Source organism: Struthio camelus, chromosome 5 (assembly GCF_040807025.1).
Source record: "Struthio camelus isolate bStrCam1 chromosome 5, bStrCam1.hap1, whole genome shotgun sequence".
NCBI lineage: Eukaryota > Metazoa > Chordata > Aves > Struthioniformes > Struthionidae > Struthio > Struthio camelus.
This window is the reverse complement of record NC_090946.1, coordinates 34,339,362-34,362,442: the sequence shown is the minus strand read 5'-3', so window position 1 is coordinate 34,362,442 and position 23,081 is coordinate 34,339,362. Positions and strand designations below refer to the sequence as shown.

The 23,081-nt window shown below is 40.6% G+C and overlaps 1 protein-coding gene across 12 annotated transcripts in view; it reads left to right on the top strand.

Moving 5' to 3' along the window:
- Positions 1-23,081, top strand: part of SLC1A2 (solute carrier family 1 member 2) — a 102,258-nt gene that overhangs the window by 60,991 nt on the left and 18,186 nt on the right. For all 12 annotated transcript variants that reach the window (XR_011141443.1, XM_068945494.1, XM_068945499.1 and 9 more), the window contains 8 exons: positions 1,797-1,936; positions 3,921-4,073; positions 4,719-4,969; positions 8,502-8,670; positions 11,612-11,738; positions 14,776-15,009; positions 18,672-18,866; positions 21,703-21,837. Coding sequence is in view for 11 of the 12 variants with exons in the window: in XM_068945494.1 (XP_068801595.1) it covers positions 1,797-1,936; positions 3,921-4,073; positions 4,719-4,969; positions 8,502-8,670; positions 11,612-11,738; positions 14,776-15,009; positions 18,672-18,866; positions 21,703-21,837 (1,404 nt within the window). In the remaining variant the exon portion in view is untranslated. The remainder of the gene's footprint in view (positions 1-1,796; positions 1,937-3,920; positions 4,074-4,718; positions 4,970-8,501; positions 8,671-11,611; positions 11,739-14,775; positions 15,010-18,671; positions 18,867-21,702; positions 21,838-23,081) is intronic.

Below are 23,081 nucleotides of genomic sequence, written 5' to 3'. Positions count from 1 at the left end.
CCTCATTATTTACTAATGGAAGAGCCTCTAAGTTTTTCTTTTGAGTTATTTTCAGCTGCCCACATTTTACAGTTTCAGAGGGATATATAACATACCTGTGGTGAATATAAATCCAAATAAATGATGCATTCATGTTAGAGTGCAAGTGAAATGAGATGTAGTCCCCAGTTGCAAAGTTTGAATCTCAGATTCCTTCATTTTGTAGTACACTTCCATCTGTGGTTAGTGGCTTTGTGGCTCACGTGCGTGAACACTGCAGTCAGTCTCATCTTTCTTATAGCTTCTCAGATAACCAAGAATGACATTTTCCCCTGGCTAATCCTTATTTATCTCTCATATGTGCACTTATAGCTATTCAGGAAACAGGCATGACTATTATTTTTTTCCTTTTTTAAAGGGCATCCCCTGATGCAATACTACCAATGCTACCTTTTCCACGAGGGGATGTATTGGGAAGAAATTCCTTTTCACTTTGAATGGGAACATCATGAGCTAATCACAAAACTATTTGCCTCAAAACAACTGAATTCTTATTAGAGGTTCAAGTGTAACTCTGAGAAATGCTATGAAGATGATGAATTGTATGCATATAATTAAGAAATGTTTTGTCTTCCTATAAATGCTTAGCTTGTTGTTAGTTTTGTGGCAGTCAATGGTATGCCCCAGACAGACTCACTGTGGGACAGCATAGCCTCATCTGAGAAAGTATTCAGGGTGGATTGATGGGCATCAAGTTTTCTCTGTCTTTTAAACCTATTTCAAGTCTGTAGACCTCAATCTACTACTATAGAGGCAAAGTTGATCTCCTTTTTCTAAGCTGGCATAAGACCAGATTTCAAGATCTTTGTTTTCTTGATAATAAAAATTTTGTTCTTCAGCCATTTCTCTTCTTTAAGTAGACACCCTTAACCTTTAGTTCCTGTATATTTTATTTGTAGTAGTATTTTTTTTTCAAGTTCAGTTTAAGATGTTGTATGTAAGAAAGGAGTCTATTGCTAAAGGTTTCTCATGCATTGAGAAAGTTAGGAGGCATGGCCTTCAAAGTCCTGCACTCATATGCAAATCACTTGTTTGGATGTAAAACAGAGTTAGTCAAAAACTTCTTCCTCTAAATTCCACCAGTTCAATGAAATCAAAGGTTTTCATGGGGAATGTATAGTTTTCTGACTACTTTTCACAGGCAGTGGATCAAATCTCATTAGAACCAGATTAAAAAAAAAAAAAAAGATTCTTTTGACCTCAACATTTGGGTTATATTAAAATAAAACATTAGTGTTGAAATGATATTTTGGGAAGACTAAACCAAAATACTCTGGAATACTTTGTTTTGCAAATAAATCCTGTTTTTTAAACTTTTTCTGAATTGGAATTAAATCAGGTATTTAAAATCTTTGTTTTCCTGATGGTTGAAGAACAAAGTTTCTACCATCTCTCCTATTTCAGTAGAGAACCCTAACCTTTGGGGAAACTGAATTTTCCAGATCAGGACAAATAGTTTAATCCCTAAAACAGCCGAGATGCTGTGGCCGGTGAATTCATTCTGGGTATGTCTCCACTGTTTGAAAGATAACCCCCCCCTCCAAAATACCTTAAAGGCAAGACCTTTAAAAGAACAGACCGTTAGCATTTCAGAGACCTCTTCTTCAGGGCAGTAAAGATACAGTGTTTGAGATGTGAGAAGCACTGGAATATGCATCAGGTTCGCCACTTATATATGTTGGAAGTAATCCAGACTTTCCTCTCACTTTTGGCATCTTGTGCCATAACTTTTACTTGATTTTCATTTTTTATTCCAGTGCCAACAATATGCCTAAGCAAGTAGAAGTGCGGATGCATGAAAGTCATTTGAGTCCAGTGGAGCCCAGATCCAGGAACATATGTGTGCAATTTTGCCAGTCACTCCGCAGAAACCTGCTCCTGACTCTTACTGTATTTGGTAAGCTACATCCTGCTTGTCTGGACACTTATGTGTATCTGTATTTGTTCATATAGTACCACAAACTGTGTTCATCAGCTGTTCTAGCTGAACAGCCAGAGAGTAAATAGGACACCCTCAGGTTATCCCTTTCGTTCAGGTGTGCAGGACATTATTGACACAACATGGAGCAAGTCTGCACCACTGAGCTACATACTATATCTGTTTTTGACTGAAATACAGTCTAAAACCCCAGGCTGGTCAGATCGATGCCATTCAGTAGAACTAAATGAACCACACATTTTCCTCTCAGTAATGAGAAAAAACCCACGCTCTCCAAAACTTCCTGTCCTGCATCTTTTCTCTCTCAGCCCATGCTTTTCTCCTCAACTACTTTTTAAGTTTTGTCCCCTCCTCTACAAGGTTGGGGGGGGGGGGGGGGGGACAGCTACCAGCCAGAACTTGGTGATCTCATCCTGAATATTGCCTCTGGCTTAAGCAACTTCCAAATATGGAATGGTTTGACATTTTATTATGGTTCACTGGCTCTTTGCCTCGTTCTCTTTCACTGAAAGCCTAACAGCCAAATGCAACAAATTCATAGACATAGTCTGTTTTGTTATTGTTTGAAAGACTAACAGCAGCTGGTCTTGAGCTGCAAATTTCATCTCCATATTTTTCAGCCTTCAAAATCCATGCTACTGAAGTGTTTAGAGTGTTTGCTTTGAATCATCTTTAGAAAGTACCTGATGCAGTTCCACAAGAAGTTTTAAAGACATATTTTCCATTGTATCAAACTGATACTTCAAAAAAAAATCATAAGTTAATCCCATAGTTACTTCAAAACACGACTCAGGCTTTGTCATCGAGTTTTATCACACTTGAGACTTTATAATGGGCTTGGGATCAAGAAAACAGGCATCTTCAATGTAAACATTAAATATCCATTCACAGAGATTATTTTAAAGAAGTAAACACAGCCTTTTTAAACAGCCTCAGGCCTGAGAGAGGGTCTTAGGTCATACTAAGACTCTAGATAAGTAATGAAGGGATTGTTTATGATAATGACTATATGAAAACATTAACTCAGTGACAACAGTAGGATGCAGTCTATTGAAGGCAAGGAGTAATAAGTGAGTACCAAGAATCAAGTTTTCTTCAGTGATATGTGCTATATTCCAGATCAGGCATTTTGGGATGAATGACACAGCCCTATATCAGTTATTTCAGGTTTGATTGGAAAAGTGGTGTCCAATTCCCTGAAAGGATTCATCAGAGCTGGGGGGGGTAGGTGGGAATGAGGCTGGAACCTATTCTTTTTTGGTTCCATTTGTTATTTCCTTAAATTGTATGCTGATAGTGATAGAATCAGCAATGGCTGTGTTGCTAATAAATGACTGACACTCCCCTCCAAAAAACCCCAAACTGAACTTGAGTCTTTTTTCTTCACAAGACTATTCTAGCTTTTCTGCAGGGTTTTTCATAGGTTGTAGTTTTTCATAGGTATTCAAGCCATCCTTGTTTTCTAGTGGTAACCAGTCTTTTCTTACAAGCTCAGTGTTGACTCTGAAGAGCTGTGTCCTAACCCTGGCTTTGCTACCAGTTCTGAAAGGCCTTGTATAAGCCACATCACCTCTTGTCAGCTTTAGGCTGAAAATATGAATTATATTTGATTATACCTCCACATGTTACAAGACCTACACAGCACTGGAAAAAAAAAATCTCAATAATATTATGAGCAAATATCATATGGAAGCAAAATAGTGCTGACAGAAGATTGCACATCAGGACCACTTGTCTTTAATCATGAGATACATAGTAAGCATGATATTCCCTGGTATTAGTCAGAAGGCTAGGCATTCTGAAGAAGAAAGAAATCTGTCTCTGCACCAAAAATCACCTACCTTTTGTAACTGTTTTTCATCCAGGCTGTTCTGCTGGGTAATCAATACCCATTCAGATATACTTACCTTGCCTATCTGCTCTCTTTTATTTCCCCTTCTAGGTGTCATCCTGGGTGCACTATGTGGGGGTCTTCTTCGTCTAGCAACACCTATTGACCCTGACATAATCATGTTAATAGCCTTCCCAGGGGATATACTTATGAGGATGCTAAAAATGTTGATCCTCCCTTTAATTATCTCCAGTTTAATCACAGGTAAGATCTATTAGCCCTAAGTACTTTAAGATGCTTGCTACAGATATCACCTGGTTTGCTTTTTGTGACGTAGGAAGAAGAAGAGTAGTGTGATCCTGTCAAGGATTTTGCAGCTGCAATGTGTACTTCAGGGTTCCTTTCTGATTAACTTTATTGGCTTTAGTAGGTAGATGCTCCAGTTAATTTCTTTTCAAACACTTGCACACGCACTACCCACTTGAACATCAGAATTCTCTTAATATGCTGTTTCACCTAATTCCTGAATTAGACCTTGTAGATATGATGGCATGACACTGGAAAGCCTCGCCTCCTTAAAGCTGTGGTGTCAGCCAGAAGATGATGAGTTTTCAGCAATGAAGGGTAAAAGATGGTATGGTACCTTCTCTGTTTTCAGTGTCTCCTTTGCAGTTAGATGGAATCTCAAATGCTTGTCCTCAGATTAGCAACGGCAGGCAGTGTTCATATAAGAACTGGAGGGAGGGAGAAGCTTCACTACTCTATCTAGTGGTGAAAATTTCAATAGGACAAAAAATATCTGCAAGCGGTCATTAAACTTGGCAAATTATACAGGCTTTTCTGTGATGATCGTTGAATTGGATATTGAGTTTCAATTTAATTTTTTTTTTTTAAATAAAACACCTGCAGGGTTGTCTGGTTTAGATGCTAAAGCAAGCGGCCGATTGGGAACAAGAGCCATGGTCTACTACATGTCTACCACTATTATTGCTGCCGTGCTGGGTGTGATTCTGGTTTTAGCCATCCACCCTGGGAATCCAAAGCTCAAGAAACAGCTAGGTCAAGGGAAGAAGAATGATGAAGTGTCTAGTCTGGATGCTTTCTTGGATCTGATCCGAAACCTGTTCCCTGAAAATTTAGTCCAAGCGTGCTTTCAGCAGGTAAAACCTTCTGTTCCGTGGCAATATTTTTTCAAACATCTTTTATTTGCCAGGAATGTCTGTAGGGTTAATGTTTTTGCATAGGTGGATGACAGAAATTATGATGAAAAGAGAAATACAGGTCTTGAAAAGAACATCGTTTATAGCTACTTTGATTTGTATTGTAGTTGTTATTTTATTTCCTAGACTTTTTAAGGAAGATTCTTTTTAGTCTATTCTTAAGTAATCTTAAAATAATTCCTCACTTTGTATACAATATATACAGTCATGAATGCTGGCTTGAATGGTGGATGAATTATGGCATCTTTCACCTTGATTGAATTTGGTCTTGGTCATTAGTTATTGAGCTGATGGCTCTGCAGTGCCCTGTGCATACTATATGAATGGTCTTCATTCAGGCTGGGTGCCAGTGGAAATGTACTGCAAAACACAACCTCTCATAACTTCCATTTGCTGCATTAGAGCCCAGACCATGCGGGGATAATACAGGCAAGTGGCTGACCCACCTACAGGTGGCTCCATCAGGCCAGGTTTGAGGCTTGCTGGGAGAGCAGTTGACTGACACCATGTGATGCTTGCTGCATGGGTAAATAATCTTGTCTAAACACTTTTCAGCAATGCTTAATCAAAATGACTTTACTTGGAGGGGTAAAAGAAATGAAAAATACATGCTCCCTGGTCTATGTTTAAGCATATTTCTTGTGTATGAGCTGCTTTTTCCTACAACTAAATTGTTTGGCAATAATGCAGACTTTTTTTGTTAAACCAAACAAGATTTGTTGCCAAACCCAAGGATTCCTAAATGAAATGGCATGATAGCTGGAGCTGTGGTTTAGGCTGGAGAATAGGATGAAGAGAGGTGGGGGGTACGATGGGGGGTGGAGGAATGAAGGGCAACCTAAGCTGCCAAAAGGACTTGGATTGCTTCACTTCTTCCCTAGACTTTCCCATAAAAACACATAGTCCTTGGGGATTTAAAGAGAGAATGTTCTCAATATATCCAGATCATCATGGGAATGGCAGTCATGTGGTCAGACTGTGGTTGGCTAAACACCACATCTAATGAGAAACGTGTTTTCGCAAAACTGAGTCGGGGGAGAACAGGGTGCTTGTGTTTTTATTTCCTTCCCCTAGTGTAAATTGTGGAAGCGAGAAGAGTTACGTTTTTGGTTTATTGGAAGTGACTGAATAATAGACAAAGAGACAAAAAGTGAGAGGAAGGAAGAATTAAGCTACCAATGTCTAATAGTTTTCTTGGAACCTTTATATTGTTTTTTTCAGTGTGTGTAATGTTGATGTTTAGTACACTTCACTAGGGATGGGTTACCAATTCCACTAATAGTTTTTTTTTAAACTTACCTGCCCAGGCCTATTTCAAAGTCCATAGGAGTCTGTGGATACAATCCTGATTTCTGTGGTGTGTGAAGGACAGTTCCTAGAGAGCTGTTTGGCTTTCCTATATTTCATCCTATCAGATTCCAAAGTAATTGCCAGAGAAAGCCTCTGCCACAAAAACACCTTTCATTGGTGTAGTAAGTCGTGCTCCTTTCCCAGAAGAACTTGTGCCTCCTATTATCACTTACTCCTCAGTAAAGGAGTTAGGCTTTACTTATCTCTCCCTTTATTTACAAGGAAGTTTACCTTCTTTTCATGGTGTCAGAGTGTAGTTTCTCTTCTTACGTACATATAGACTCTCCCATGAGCGTTCAGTGTTTCCAGGTTGCCTTAAGAGGAGGCAATTTTTGCAGAATTCCTGCCAAGAATGATTTTGAAGTGTGCACGGCAGTGGTACTGTGCAGCACTGGTCTGTGTGGGCGGCTTACTCACCTTCTCCTTGCTGTCAGGCAGAGAGCGATGAAGGGAGTCAGCTGTAAGTTAGATAAAGCTTACTTGGAAACCGAACTCAGAACTTCATGGGATTTCACCATCTCTTGAATTTTTCTATAGTGCACAAACAATGCTTAATTTGTAATGAAAACTGGTATGCCAGCAGAGACTTGTGATCTTATGTGCCATAAAAGAGAATTAGACTATTATGTCTAAATATTTGATGTAGGATAATGACTGCGACATTCAGATGCTTTACTGGCCTCAGATGTTGTTATCAGAATCTAAACTTTATGTTAGGCTCGGCATTTACAGTGACTATAGGCCTTAGGCAGAGAAGAGCTGTGGACCTTTGACTTAATTGGCTGCAGTAGAATTTGTGAGTGCTCAGAATCTAATGCTTTAAGTTTTATTTCTGTGGCTCTGCTCTTACATTCTGGACACCTTACATAAAAAATAATGTGCTGACAGCATTCCCCAGATAAAATTTGACTTAGAGAAAAGTAAACGTGCAGGAGTGTTGGCTGGTTTCAAGACAACTGAAGAGTTTCTCATTCAGTATCTATGTTGTTTTTTGTCTATGTCCCTTTCATTCTGTAGGCTCAGACAGCAGGTTTTGAAAGGAGAGAAGTAAGATATTTTAAAATGGTATGTGAATGGGGGCACCATCCACAGTAGTACAGTGTGCCATCCCAACAAGAAGGAGATGCAAATGTTCTTTGAAGGATTAACACACTGGTTCTCATGTCTTGCTCAAACGTTTTTCTAGGAACATAGAAAATAGGGAGCAGACAGGCAACAATGGCAAAATGGTCATAACTTCCTTGCCGTTTTGCCTGTCCTAGAGCCATTGAAGAGGCAGCAGAGGTTCAAGGTGGCAAAACAGGTGGAAAAGAGTCCCTTTTCAAAGCAGGACATCACGGATCTCTCTCTTTCCCTCCCTCTTTTTTTTTTCCCCCGCTAGCAGTAAAATCAAGCTCATTTTTCCCACTGCCATTCCTTCCCAGCTTTCCCTGCCTTTCTTGTGTCAGGAGTAGTCCAGATCTATTCAGATGTTGATTTCCCTTTTTTTGAGGTGGCAAAATTTGATTTGGTAGGTATCTGCCAGCTTACCTAGTTCTTCTGTTATCTGTCACTCAAAATATTTTAATCAGAGAGCTCAGGGCCTGTGTGTTTTCCATGCTGAGCTCTCACAAACAATCGCTGAATGAAGTGTTGGAAATGCCATAAGTTTTTGATTGAGGTTAACCATCAAACTATGATAGCTTGAGCCAGATAGACCAGCCTGAATAACAAGCCTTGCGATAGAGTTGCTACAGTGACTGATCTTAGAAGTGCCTGCCTTTTGGTAATAAAAAATGATATGTATGTGTAACATAATCTGTGAAGCACCACTTGTGAAACATCTGGAAAAAGGGGCTATCTGTAAAACGTTACATGGTAGTGGTAAAGAACAAGTATTTGCCATCCTTTTCACACCAGTGTTGTGAGGAAGACTCCCAGGACTTTGTGACACTTGGAACTGTTGGAAAACAGATTTGTTTTTGGAAGAAGGGATAAGAGGTTGTGGAAGGCATGCCTAATTCTATAAAAAGATCTTTCCCTGGAATTTCAAGTGAAGACTTTTTCTTATTATTTCCTGATCTCCCATATGGATTACATTCAGTCTGATTCCATTCTCATCATCCCTTTCTATTGTCTTCAGATCCAAACTGTCACCAAGAAAGTGCTGGTGCCACCACCAATTGAAGAACCACCTAATGTCACTGACTCTGCTTTTGCTATGATGAATGAGACAGTGCGGGAAGCACCACCAGAAGCCCAGCTGGTCATTAAGAAAGGACTTGAATTTAAGGATGGCATGAATGTCTTGGGTAGGGAAACTTTTTGCCTGTCAAATATGTACCTCATATGTACGATATAGCTCTTGGCTGTGACTAGGTATCCAGGGGATAGCCAGTGTTGTCTGATCTGCTCTTCCATGCGAGTTTAGCCCCCACAAATTGTCATCAAATGTTATCACCTACTAGCTGCCAGCTGGTCTCTGAGGTGAAAACCTTATGGTCTTAGTAGAAGTGTGACTAGATCAGAGAAACAATCAAGCGAAATATCTTGGACTGGCAACTCTGCAGGCATTTTTTGGAGTACAATAGGGAAGCATGTAGGAGGCATGCAAAATATCCTTTCATCCTTGAAGTAGCCTACCTAGACTAGTATTAATACATATTGACAAAACTGCAGGGGGTGAAGCTTCAAGAGCTTCAAGAGTGGTTTACCCACCCTCGGATGAATTTGAGCTCTGTTGTTTCCAGGAAGGTTTCTTGGGCATGCTGAACTAGAATTTGGCTTGAGGCATAGCCTGAAGTGAGAGGTGGGGTGTGAACCACACCACCCAAGAAAAATCCCAGAGAGGCTTGACACATCTCTGAGTCACCACTCCCTCCCTGTTTCATCTTGGCGGCTGACCTTTACCAGCTGCAAATTATGAACAACCACCATCATGCCATCTTGTCTGTACAAGCCAGCACGTGGAGGTGGTACAAAAAAGGTTTTGCCTATTTCTTACCCCTTCCCAAAGCACCTGTTCTAACCAGGGAAGGCTAGGGGGGGGATGAAGGGCAGCCACACCTCTCCTATTTTCTCCTATGTACCTAGACTCATAGTTTTGTCAGCCCAGAAAAGCACATTCCTCTTTCACCTTCTTACTGTCTGGACGTGGGTGAGGTTGGTCACAAATTAGCCCTCAATTTGTAGCACTCATCTGCACACCTACGCTTGAACGTACACATGGTCTGACACAGGGCTGAGGGTCACACTGGTGTTCATTTATAGATGCTGTCCTCAGAGTGGGAGCATGTGGCAATTCCTAAACCACTGCTTTAGCTCAGTGAACATCACCAGCCCATCACTTTTTAGGGGCAAGTAGCCTGCTTATGCCGACTGCTTATGGCTGCTCCCACGGAGGCAGTGGCTGCTGTGCCTGCAGTGGCTACTCTGCCTAGGTATGGGGAAAAAAGCATCAATAAACTGTTCAGAAATAATTTGTTTCCCTGTGAAGCAGTCTGCTCTACCAGAGCTAGGAGCCACTGTATGTATTTTGTGTAGTTCAATGACTTCTCATTCCACTAAACATCAGTGGGCAGAGTAGGCACTTTCTTGCATAGGTGCAAATTGGCATTTTGCACTCTTGTGTGAGGCAGCAGCTTATTGCTCATGCTGTTACCGTCACCTGTTTTTTTCTCACTTGGCGCTCTGCTTATGTGTTAAAATGAAACAGTGTTTCTCATGTGAGAGATGCATTACGCTTGGTGCTGAAATTGCATTGTGCTGGCCCTGTTATGGATAAGAAAAGAGCTAGAAGATTGGATAAAATTCCTAAAAGAAAATATACAATGTTAAAGGTATAGTTTAGGTGAGAAAATTGCTGCAGTGTTTTGATCAACGACTCTCAAATGTTTGAATGAAGATGTGAAAATGCTGGGGAATTGCCATCCAGCTTGCCAGGCAAATTCCTGCAGATATGAACTGACTTGACTGCTATGACTAATGTAGCAGCTAGTTTGGAATTAACGGAACAAAACCACCTACTAACATTTTCTGATGCACAGTCTGAATTCCAGGAAGTTACTTGATCTTTGACTGAAAAGCTTTTCATCATTTCTCCATGCTCTGCAGCACACATACATATACTGCCCTTCCCTATTTAAGTGACTCAACAACGATGGCTTGGTGCTAGAGAATGATTTTATATCCAAGAGGATATAAAAAGAATATCTGATGTTGAACCCAGTGTGAGGATATGGAACAGCCTGTCTTTTCCCAGGGTACTGATAGCTGAAATTCCCTGCTTTTGCTGCTTTTATATCCTAATGGGTTTTTCCTGGGGAATTTCCAAGCTGAGTTCACACATTTGTTAAATACTGAACTCATATTGCATCTCAAATGCTGCTTGAAAGAGCTGCTTCAGACCATCTATCAGTATCAGTTAATAGTCTCACTCTGGACACTGAAAATTACTGGATAGTAAAGCTTAGCATTGGGAACACAGCTCCAAAGTAACACTTAGCAGGTGTGCTCAATTGGTCTGTCATACTGGTAGTGTCAATACTCAAGAATTTCATGCTTACTAATTTAAATTTAGGAATCTGGTCTTACTCATATTGAGTTCTATGACTATGTATCCGCTGATAACCAGTTTCAGTGAGATTAATCTGTTTAGTGTGAATTCCTACTTCAGCTTAAAGTACAATATCCTCTTTGTTCTCCCACCCCCATATTCTTCATTTAATTGGGATATTCCTGGCCTGCGAATGGTGTTTTTGGGGGTTGCTTTTTGTCTTTCCCTGTATTCTGGGGCTGACTAGCCAGTACGTTGAATCTGTCAAGAGGTTTTCTTGAAGCTTTCCAAAAACGCTCTTGGTCTCTAGCAACTGTTTCAGCAGCAAAGAACAGTCATGATATGGTGCCTTTCCCATGTGCCATGGAGTAGGTTTCTATCAATTGCGTGGTGCTGGGAAGACTACACTATAGGTATTTTTTTGATGATTGGATCAATTTAGAAAAAAGGAAAAACATAGTTGGACTGTGAAATCAGAATGTAGTAAAATAATAAAGAATAAAGGATATTCTTCTGAATATGCTTAAGAAAGTTGAGGGTGAGTTCATTTTAAAAGGTCCCAAGATATGAGTAATATAGTATAGACATTTTGAAAACTGGATAAAGCAGATAATTCCAAAAGGTTGACTAGGTGCAAGAACTTACTGAAAAACATGGTTTTACTTGCTTTTCTTTTTATTGTGACTTTTTTCCAATAGGTTTGATAGGATTCTTTATTGCTTTTGGCATTGCTATGGGGAAGATGGGAGAACAGGCCAAGATGATGGTGGATTTCTTCAATATCCTGAATGAGATTGTGATGAAGCTAGTAACTATGATCATGTGGTAAGTTTCAAGTCCTAACTTCTAGAACACAAACAGATTTTAAAAATCTGACAAAAGCTTAACATTGCGTATAGTGAATGCGCTTTATTAGTAACCAGTATAATCAAATAGTCCATTTTTAAAAGCCTTAATAAGGGCTTAATAGCACTGTTTCTATTTGGTGAGGATTATTTAGGACTCGTGTTGAAACATTTCTGAAGATGATAGGCTCTGTTTTCTGTTTACTAAAATCCAAGACTTGCAGCTACCAGCAAGGACCCTTAAGTGCCACATTTATTGTGGAAGTTCATTACCTAGAAGGACACCTAAGCAGCCTAGCAAGCCCCACATGAGAACGTCCAAATCTTCCTGGGAGGTTAGCATAATCCCAGGGTATTAGCCCAGAGGCATAATTGTAAAGAAGCCTGAAGGCAGACTTTGTTAACTGTCTTCTGTAGCAAAATTCGCTTACCACAGAATAAAATTCCAGTGGTTGTCAGTGATGTGTCTCGCCTTCCCCCTGCTTAATTTCTGCAGAATCTGTATCTTAGAAGCTCACCACAGTCAGGGCACTGGAGCTCAGCTGCCGGCTTTTGAAGTTCGCCCATTCGCAACATGAGGGCCTGGCTTGTCCTCACCAGAGTGACTTCACGCAGTCAGGACTGAGCCCTTGTTTACATTTCTGAAGGAGGATTCTCTCTTTCTTGGAGAGGATTCTCCTGAGTGCTTCCCCAGAGCTGTTTGCATGCAGTGTCAAACATGGCCATATTGCATAAAACTAGTTTTTCAGAACTTACAAATGCATCGCTATATTTGGCATAGTGCTGCTGAGTTGGTTCTCTCCTAGGTCCTACACTAGTCAGCTCATTCAATCAGCTAAAGTCGATACCGGCTTTTTTGGTAGGACAAACTAAGAAAACTGATAGCACTCCATTGTTTCTGCCAACACTTACTGTCCTAGACTGGTGTGTCTGCATTATATGTGTTTGAATTAGGATTCGTCCCAGCTCTTTAATGAACTGACTACCATTAGCGATGAAGTCCGAGAGCACAAATAGCCACTCCAATACAACACATCTATTATGGCTCCTTGCTCCCACGATTGCCAGATGTCCCTGGAAATGCATTTCCCTGAGTCACAGGGCTGCACTCTGCCTCTCCTCTGAGGATCTAGATGGACAGTTTAATAGAAGCGGGAGCAAGGTGGCTGAAGCATGAGCCCTCAGCAGTATTTCAAGGGAAGACACGTTATGCAGGAGTGAGGCAGATAGCAACAGCTATGTGGAAATGTACAGAACAAAAGTTAAAGAATGGCCATGCATTCCTATTATGATTCTGCTTTTCAGTAGGGGATCTTGACATATAAAAACATAGTTGTTTTTATTCACAAAACCCTGTCGTTTTCACTGTTTATTGTAATATGCTGCTCTTGACTGTATAGAGAGAGAGACGGTGACTTTGCTCTCAAAACGCTCCAAGAGCTAGAATTTACTCTTATTTTACTCGTGACACCAGCTGGTACACCCAAGACATAATATGTAACTGAAGTTACAAAGTTTCTCTAGTAGTCAGTGTTGCAATGACAGGAAACCATTCCAGTTTCAACATACCCACTGCAAATGTTTATTTTCACTTATGTGCGTTTTGTTTCCCTTTCCTTGTGAAAGGAGATTAGTTGATGCTAGGAGTTCTGCTTGTTCATCACGGTCAAGAACAGTTAAAGAATTGTTGTGGCCAGAGCAGTGTTTTGTGTGTGTGTTTATAAAGACAAATGCATGTCTTTTTTATGCAGAATTACATTCTGTTTGATTTATGATTTCTCTCCACAGAAGGCTGTAACTCCTGTGGCAGCTCCAGTAGCTTATAAGACTCTCAGGAGCACAGCATAGCTTCGGGAACATAAAACAAATCTGACATCTGACTGTGACACCATATAATTCTCTATAAGGAATATGCTTGGTCAAGCTTATTGAAACACAGACTGTATGACAGCTAGTAAAATATTTGGCCTTGCATTTTAAGTGACTCATGACTGAGGGCTTCCCAGTGTTTGGTCATACTGCTTGAGAGACCATGAGATCTGTCTTCCGGAAAGCATGAAGCACTTTCATTCTAGAGCTCAGTTTCCTTTGTATTGTCTTTAATTAAGCACCCAAATCACTAATCATTTTTGAAAAATTAGATAACCCTATTTTCTCAGAGAAACATTTTATTGTAGACTGTTCCTCTATGCACGTTATGCACGATACTTTCTCTCAGCTGAAGTCTTATAAAACAGATAGAGAAAGTGAATGTCACTCAAAATGATACGATGCACTAACCTTTACCAGTGGAGGAAAAAATATTATCTTCTACCTATGCACATTCAGGCATTTTCACTATTGCTGATTATTAAAAATATGCGTTCATTTCAAATCTGTTTATGGGGTGGCACAGTTCTCTCCCTATTTAAAAGTTCCAGTTATGCCATCAGGGGACCACATGCCTGAGGTATCCAATAACCTGTCATAAACAACAAAAGCACATAACTGGAGCACATAAATGAAGAATCCATAGACGAAAAAGCATTTGTCCAAATTATTGGAAGAACATAATAGAGACATTTACAGCATTCAAGATAAAAGAAAGGCAATTCATTTCAACAGATAATTTAACTGAAGCAAATAACACAACTCCCTGAACCCAGATGAGCTGTCTGAGTTGCAAGAGTTGCATATTAAGAACAAATACTACACTATTCTTCATAATGGTCCTAAGCAGTTGCATGTCTAACATTATTATATTCTTGTAGGATGTTACTCCAGAATCACATACTATTCAGGAAATGCATATTCCATTCGATGGGATGGAATAAAGAGAAGTAAATGCGGATTTCACTGAAGTTGGCCTTTACTTTTAAAAGAGGTGTGAAAGCAATCCACTGAACTTCCATCGCTTTCTGATCCGCGGAGCCTGAGAGCACCCTACTGCTTTCCCTAGTCTATGTTCTGTTAACTGCAAAGATTGTGACTGCATGCTGTAAAGACCAGTTCTGTCTCTGCTTGTTCTCTTTCTCCAGGTATTCCCCTTTGGGCATTGCTTGTCTCATTTGTGGAAAAATCATTGCAATCAAGGACTTAGAAGTAGTTGCTAGGCAACTTGGCATGTACATGGTAACTGTGATTGTGGGCCTCCTCATCCACGGAGGGATCTTCTTGCCTCTGCTCTACTTTGTGATAACGAGGAAAAGCCCCTTTTCATTCCTTGCTGGGATTTTCCAGGCATGGATCACAGCACTAGGCACAGCTTCCAGGTACACTTGAGAAATAACAGCTTTATTTTTTAGCAGATCATTAGCTGCTGTTTAGAGATAATACATCTGCTGTTCTGACCTTCACTACAAAATCATTTTATGCCATTGAATAAAAGCTCTTTGTTACGCCGTCTTGCTGGGGAAAAAAAAAAGACCATACACTCTGGCGATTTTTTGAGAGCGCTCATATGGCCAACTGAAGGGAAATGGGAGACCCAGTTCCTGTTTTCGTCTCTGATGTTGGCCCAATGACTTGTGTAAATCGGATTACCTCTGGGCTTGTCTCTTCAGCTAGGAAACAGTGATAATTCTATTTGCTCACCTTTTGAAAGCATGTTAGTGAGAAAGTGGTATGAGTACTTTAAAGTAATTATTAATATAGCAAACTGTAAGGAATAAGAATTTTAATCTGACTCTTGACAGATATTTACCTTGCGGCTTCAGAAAGAAAGAATTGTGCTAGACTTGAAGAGAGAAATGAAGGAGATGTATGAAAATCTCCTGTGGCTGCCAGTCACTTTAATTAGGATGATAATAGGCAGCAGAGGCTGTTGTAAACTGAGAGCTAGAGAGCTCCAGGTTTTGTCTGTATCTGCTGCTGTCAGTGAGGATTTCAGTGTACCCGAGCCCTTTCTCCACTCTTCTGTGAAGGACACAAAAGGTATCCAGGGAGCTCTCTGCAAATTAGACTTATATACAGTCTGGTTCACAAACAACAGCAAAGACTTACTAAAAAGCCTCACTCTTCTTTCATACAGTTTTGCAGACTAAGGGGACTTCAGTATAGAGCTGAGCATTTTAGACTTGGAGCTAGTGCACAAAACAGACTCAGCAAAGTGTGTAGGAGACTGAATGACTCAGGTCTCAGTAATAAGTTGTGATGCTTTGTGTGGGGGCAGTCAGGAGATTTTGGGTTGAAACTATTTTTCTGTGGAAAACTGTATTTTATAATAAGTGTTTTTCTGCAAGAAATGCTTTATTTCTGAAGAAAATTTAATCTTCCTTTTTTTAATTAAAAAAGGAAAACAAAGAAGCCTAATTCAAAATTGACCATCTGAAAACTGAGCATTCTTCATTTCAGGAGTGCCTCAAGAGAACCGAATTGTATCTACCCCTCTCTGGGGCAAAACCGCTCTGCTGGACAACTCCCCTAATGAACGAGAGGATACATAATGAGGCACTATGAGAGATAGAGCTTGGCCAGGAGCTTGAATACACCACAGTTTCCTTAAGGCTTTTCTGCATTGAAATGTTGAAGTTTCCACTTAGATTTTATATTAAAAATTTCCAGTGTCTGTGCGCAACATTTACCATTCCTTTTTTTAGCACAAAGTCACGTTTTTTTGATGGACGAGCAAAGTTGAAGGAGGTAGGGAATCCCTAAGTGGTTCGAGCTTATGGGTTTGCATGGGTACTGCCTTTACCACCTGACTGCTATTCAGATCTGAGTAACCGGATGGACAGAACTGGACCAGTCTGTAGCTCCATAGACAAGTTACAACAGCTGTCATCATACAGTCTAATCTGGTGCCTCTGGGCAGCGCAAATGCTTCCTATTAAGGTTCTTTGTTTGGTCAAACTGAGTAAGGCATCTTATTTTCTGCAGTCTTTTAACAAAGAAACCTTGTCTGCCCACCTGTCTTTACTCACAGGTACAGAACCGAAGGCGGAAAATGTTTGACTAGTCCTTGCCTCCTGAGCCAGGCAGGGTCCATTGCAGTGCTCTCACACCATGGCTGACAATCTGACTTGTGAAAACAAATATTAGGTGGGATTTATCTGTTTCGAAGAAAAAGAACCTTCTTTAACTGGGTTTCAATGTGTATCAGTGAACTACGTTTTCTAATTTGTTGTTCTTTGAATAAGATATGGGAATATCTTTACCCTAGAAGGCAAGGTGATGCAGGCACTGACTTAAAAACTAACTGGTAGTTATTAGTTAATGACTCACCAGATCTTTTCAGCTACATGCTATAAATAAAGCCACTAGAGTAACTTATGAGAGAATACTGTATTGTTTTTACAAGGTGGGAATTGTTTCTGTTTTGATTAAAAACACAGAATAATATAAACTTGATTACCTTTGATAAAAAACATAACAAAACAAATTGTAATTGCAAGTATATTTGTAAAGATGCCAGAACACAAATGATCGGTACTATGTATCTGGTTTATTGAGAGTTGTTAAAAAAATAACCTCAGTGAACAAAAGAATGGCCTGGACATGTGGGCACAAGGTGGAGATCTAGGAGCTCCTGACTTCCAAGTCAAGTTTCTGTAGATGTGGGACTGGAGGAGTCACTTAGGAAGTGACTCGGGTGTCAGCCAGTCCAGAAGGTTTTGGGTTACCCATAGATCCTGTGTGATATATGCCAGCCTCATGTGGTTGTCCCAGATAACCTAGGAAATATAATATGGTACTATTTTCTTATGGTTAGGTACTTCAGTCATTCCCTTAATCTCCCTTTTTCTTGCTTTGATCATCTGTAAAATGGAAGGATTACATTTTTTTTACCCAATAGCGTCTCTGTGGTAATGAATGAATGAATGAGTTGGAAAGACTCTGAAGTTGCAAGGCACTAGAAACAATATGCTGTAAGTATTTATTTGAAAACATTTGGTGAGTTTAGACCTTTACTCTTTTCATTATAAGCAAATTAGTATTTTTGTAGGGGGCAATGACACCAGCGTTAGCAGTGGTGCAATAGTCAAGGTCTTTGAGAATATCCGCCAGCTCGGTTGGAGAAAAGCAAATAAGCTAGAGCAGACGCACCCGAGCTGATTCAGTACAGAAATTCTAATTTAAAGGAATTTCCCCTGCTCAGCTTTCTCTTTTCAAAGCAGCTTGTTAGGCAGCTATAAACTTCATTTAGTGGTGGACTTGACCTCAGAGATACCACAAAAAATTAAGGAACCAAAACATCCTTTTGTGTTGGTTTCATTCCTGTAGCAGCAAGTCCTTTGCCAGAGGCAAGCAGACCTGCTAGGGAGGGGAAGGCGTAGAAGATATTTGCATCCATAGGGGAAAAGGTTATGGTCTGATATCAATTGTATTTTTAGATGAAGGTGCTTTATTTTGAACAAGTGAGTGCAATAGCCTGAACTGTTCCCACCAATGCAAGACACTATGGTTGGTAGGAGCCCCTCTAACCAACCATGTTTCACATCCTTTCCTATCCTGCAACCAGGTTTCTCATCCTTTCCTGCCCTCCAAACTCTGAGAGTTGCATGGGTTGTGTATCTTTCCCCTGGCTTGTCCATTCCGTAAAGAAGCACTGATTTTTCTCTTCAGAGCAAATTCACAATCAAAGAAATTTAGGATATGCCCCTTTCCCTGAAGTTCTAACAAATTAGAAAACATCTGGAATATATGCTTGGAAGAAATTGCAAGAAATAACTCATAAATGAGTCTGAAAGCTTCATCTACAATCCTTCGAGCTCTTACTCCTTAAGCCTAAGTCATGTTCTTTTCTTGGCCACAGTTCCTCCTTCAGCTAAATGTAGTCTTAATTGAAAAATTGGCCAAAGAAGGCTTCAATCACAGCAGAAAGTGGAAGTAGAAAATGTAAACAATGATAGCAGAATTTCTGACTTTGCTCCCTCAAGTCTGCATATTATATTCTAATTATGTCTCCTGTACTTATTTGCTTTCTCTCCTTCAGTGCTGGAACATTACCTGTTACGTTCCGATGTCTTGAAGAAAATCTAGGCATTGATAAGCGTGTAACAAGGTTTGTTCTTCCTGTTGGAGCAACTATTAACATGGATGGAACGGCCCTTTACGAAGCTGTGGCTGCCATCTTCATCGCACAAATGAATGGCATTGAGCTGGATGGAGGGCAGATAGTTACTGTGAGGTGAGTTCAAAGTATTTCTGGGCTTTGTTTTTAAAGACTGTAAAATATGAAGCGTGGATGTCTTCTCAGTGGCTGTGGGATCCACTGCAAAATTCATGGATTTCTAGTAATGATATGCAAAGAATGTCATATTATATGTTGTTCCTGGTTCTCTAGTGGCTCGTACTTTCTATCAGTTATTTGCAGCTTTAATGCATGCTGGTAGTGTTTTTTACAGATTTGTGGTTGACAATACAAGGTAAAAGTCAACAGCGTTCTCTGTCCAGTGCCATAATTCACTTACTGAGTAGAGAGGAAAGTGGGGCACTAACTTTTTAGATAAATACATCTGTTTATATTCATTGGAAGAAAAAAAGCGTACCCACCGACTGTATTTGTGTCTTCATGCTTGTTTGTCCTTTTTCTCTGACTATGGTTTTGACAGCAAAACCAGTGGACTGAGTGTAAAGCATCCTCAGGGTGAGGTTACCTGCAGCATGGTCTAGGTACTCTCGGATTTTTTATCTCTACCCCAGAAGATAGTAGCTCTAGTCTTTTCATATCAAGTAGTCATATTTAGTACTCAGCTTCAACTTCTGGTCAGAGGAAAGTACACATTCAAAATGGATAAGAGTAGCTCAAGACTGTTTACTGTAATCTAGCTTTAATAAAGACTCATGAGATATGGTGAGTAATAAAAAGGAATGGCAGAGTTATGACTACTGCAGCTAAAGTTAATTTACAGTGGAAAACTTGATGAAGACACCAGGCCTGACATTTTGAATAGTTACAATGTAAACCACAAGTGAAAGCTGCCAAGTTTGCCTTCTTCCTGTACTTTTCACCCACCCACCTTTCTTTTATTAAACCCTTTTAACACTAAAGAAACCACCTGCATAGCAATGTCTAATTCTGTGTTTGTTGCCCAGCTTTATTACCAGCACATTTTCCGTTTCTTTGCTTCCTGCCCTAATCCCTAAAATGGTTTTTAAAAGGGGTTCAGGCTGCTTCTAATGAAGGCAGATGCTGGACCTGAATGGTGCAGTTTTGTTGCTAGAAATGAGAACAGTCGTTTCAGAGAAGGCACATTTTAGACCAAATTGAGACGAGGGAAATTTAAGCCAGGGATAAGCAGTTGGCCAAGAGATTTGGTAAGCTTGAGCCCAAGTTAGTCCTCTTGCTCCCCGTCTGAGGGACTGACTCATTAGCTCTGTCTGATCTCACCATTTGAAGACTGGTGTAGGCAACTTTTTGACTCGCATTTACTAAGCAGTGAGTACCTTTGGGCTATCTGTAGGAAGACCACTGGTTCTCCTCTTCATGCAATATAGCATTTTTGCTGCCGCAATATGATCACAGCTATCCCTTGAGGTGGCAGTACGAATGAATGGAAGGTTATTATTTAATGCCAAACTCAGCTTGTGGTGCTGGGTATACTCAAATGACCAAAATGTAAGCTCACAAAGACTTGTATCCGGTTAAGATTAGTCTTCAACTAGCCCTAGTTACTTCTTTTTAGTCGCGTAGATACTCTAATTTCCTGTCTTCTTCAGGAGAGGGTGATCTCAGAAATGGCGGCCGATCCAGACTCTGTTTGGGCCTGAACAGCGCTACCTTCTTTCCCCTCCAGCCCTGTAAGCATTGCGGTGGGAAGGCTGGAGGGAGTGTTTCCTCCCAGAACTTGGAAATGCTCCCTCACCAGTTCAGGCTGGAAGTGCCAGAGGAAATGGCATGACGCTCAGAGCCTGGCAGCAGAACCGAGCATCCTGCCTGCGTGCCTGCTGGGCATAGCCAGAGGTTTAGGAGGCCAGGCTCCACTTTAACCCAGACACCTGGTGATCTCGGCAGTCTGGCTTGTCTGGGTCAAACCTGCCATCTGACAGGTCAAAATCGGGCTAACATCTCCACAGAGTAGTTCTGTGGCTAACAGCTGAGGATTTCCCCCCAAGAGACACTTCTTCCCCTACTTCTGTCCTGGAAGCACTTTCAGATTTGTTGGTTCCACCCAGAGAATAGCAACCATATTAGTCAACTCTGTGCTCTGCTTCAAAAGGGCAGGCGTTTTTTTCTCCCCCTCCATTCTCCCCTCTGCCTCTGCCTCTCCCTTTCTTTTTTTCCTCCCCTTACTCTCTGGCTTACTCTCTGACAAGTTTATCTTCCATTCTGCATAGGATTGCCCAGTGATGCTAATGTTTGTTGTTCTCTGTGGTGTATTTTTGCAAACTTCAGCATCTGGAGCACAGGCATTCACTCTAGTGGTCTTAAGCAAAAAAAGAGTTAAAAACAAAGATAGGTTTGGATCTGTGACACAATCAGATGAATTTTGGTTTTGCATATAGGGGGATTTGTATCCAGGCTTGGTATACCACGCACTTGAACAGTGAGTTTTGGATACCAAGACGTTTACCCTTCTCTGCTTGATAATAACCAGTTTCTCTAAACCATTAACGCCCAATTCAGTCTTCAGTTACCATAAATAAACAGAAATGAACCATCCTGGAAATTCAACCTGTGGCCACCAAACTTCAGCAAGTCTGGGTTATACAACTCTGTTTTCAAAACCCTGAATGTATTGGTAGAGCTCAGATAACAATACCAGCCCAAAGATGTTAGTGTTATAACCAATCTTAGTCTTACAGCTCTCAGAACAAACCCTGTAGATCTGGCCACCCTTAAATAAATAATTTTGGAGGAACATGAGTTCCAGCTGTGGCCTGCACTTACCAGGGTTTATCATACAGTCCTCGGTTTTCTGGGAAGAACTCCTTAGAAGTAAGGCCTTCCAAATGATCACATGAGTATGCAATGAAATTATGTTCCCCTTTCTACTACTCACATTTGGTTTTTGTTTTTGCAGTTTGACTGCCACCCTCGCAAGTGTTGGAGCTGCCAGTATACCCAGTGCAGGACTTGTCACTATGCTCCTGATCCTGACTGCAGTGGGTCTCCCCACCCAGGACATCAGTTTGCTTGTTGCTGTTGACTGGCTTTTGTAAGTTATGCTGACTCCACTGCTGAGTGCAGGAGAAGTAGTAAAGTAATGCGACTCTGTATTGCTTTTCAGCCATTGATCTTAAAGAGCTCTAAGAATTTCTTCTACAGATGAAGCAAAGGAGGAAAGGCATGAGCTGTTTAATAAAATAGTGTCAGAACAAGTAGCCGACGCTGAAAAGCAGCTTCTAAGCTAGTGAAAATTGCTATAGAACTACTGCAGTCCATTTCTATGAGCCAAGGACCTGCCTATAAGAATCGTAGCTCCTTGGGCCTATGCCCCCATGTTTTCCTCTGTTCAGTGATGCCCCCCCATCACAGACTTAGCTGACCAACAGTTTTTCTCATTTCTGCAATCATATCTCTGTTTCTCATTGTTCTATTTCTAGTCTAAAATTAAGGACGAATGCTGAATATATGGGTCAAAATGCTATGAGCCAGTTACCGTGGGGTTTGGGCATTTGTAGTATAAAATGTTATACACTCGTAGTGAGAAAAGTCTCTGAAAGTGAAAGGAAAGTAAAATGCTTTTAAGAAACAAACTGTAGGATGACTGTCCCAGAGCAGGATATAAACAAAAGAAAAATGAGAAAACAAACCGCAAGGCCATTCCCTAGCCAGGTTTTAATGACAGATTGATAAAACCTGAAGGACCTGCTTTCATTTTCAAAGACTTGAGATCAAAGTCCTTCAGTGCCAGGTGTCCACAAACAAGAAATAGCAAACTCATAGATAGTTTTCCAAGGCCTTTGTTCTTCAACACTTGGATGCAGAAGCTGTGAATATAGACAGAACGTAGGCCAAGCCAGATCCTTTCTTATGCTGTCATTTGGCAGTGTAGATATTTTTCTGTCACCTTCACAGGAGCTGATGCCTCCTTATTCCTCTAAGTTGCACTGGTCACTACAGGCTGTTATATTGTCCTCTACTGCTATGGCACGGTATATTCTGGCCAACCACCATCTTTCGTCCTAATAGTCTTTTACATGGCGCGCTTTTGTTGTGCTGGCTTTGGCGCGCAGCAGCGAAGATGTGAGGGCAGCCGGGCCACTCTGGACTATTTATGCGTTTCTTCCTACTGCTAGTGGCCTCAGCTGCCTGCTTGTGGTAGCTTTCATATACTACTGAAATTGTGTAAGAAGGAATAGCAATGATAAGAATGTTGAGATAAACTAGGAAACGATTTTCTGTCACTTATCTTTTGGCTTATTGAGAGGAATTCAAGATCTTGGTCAATCCTCTGAC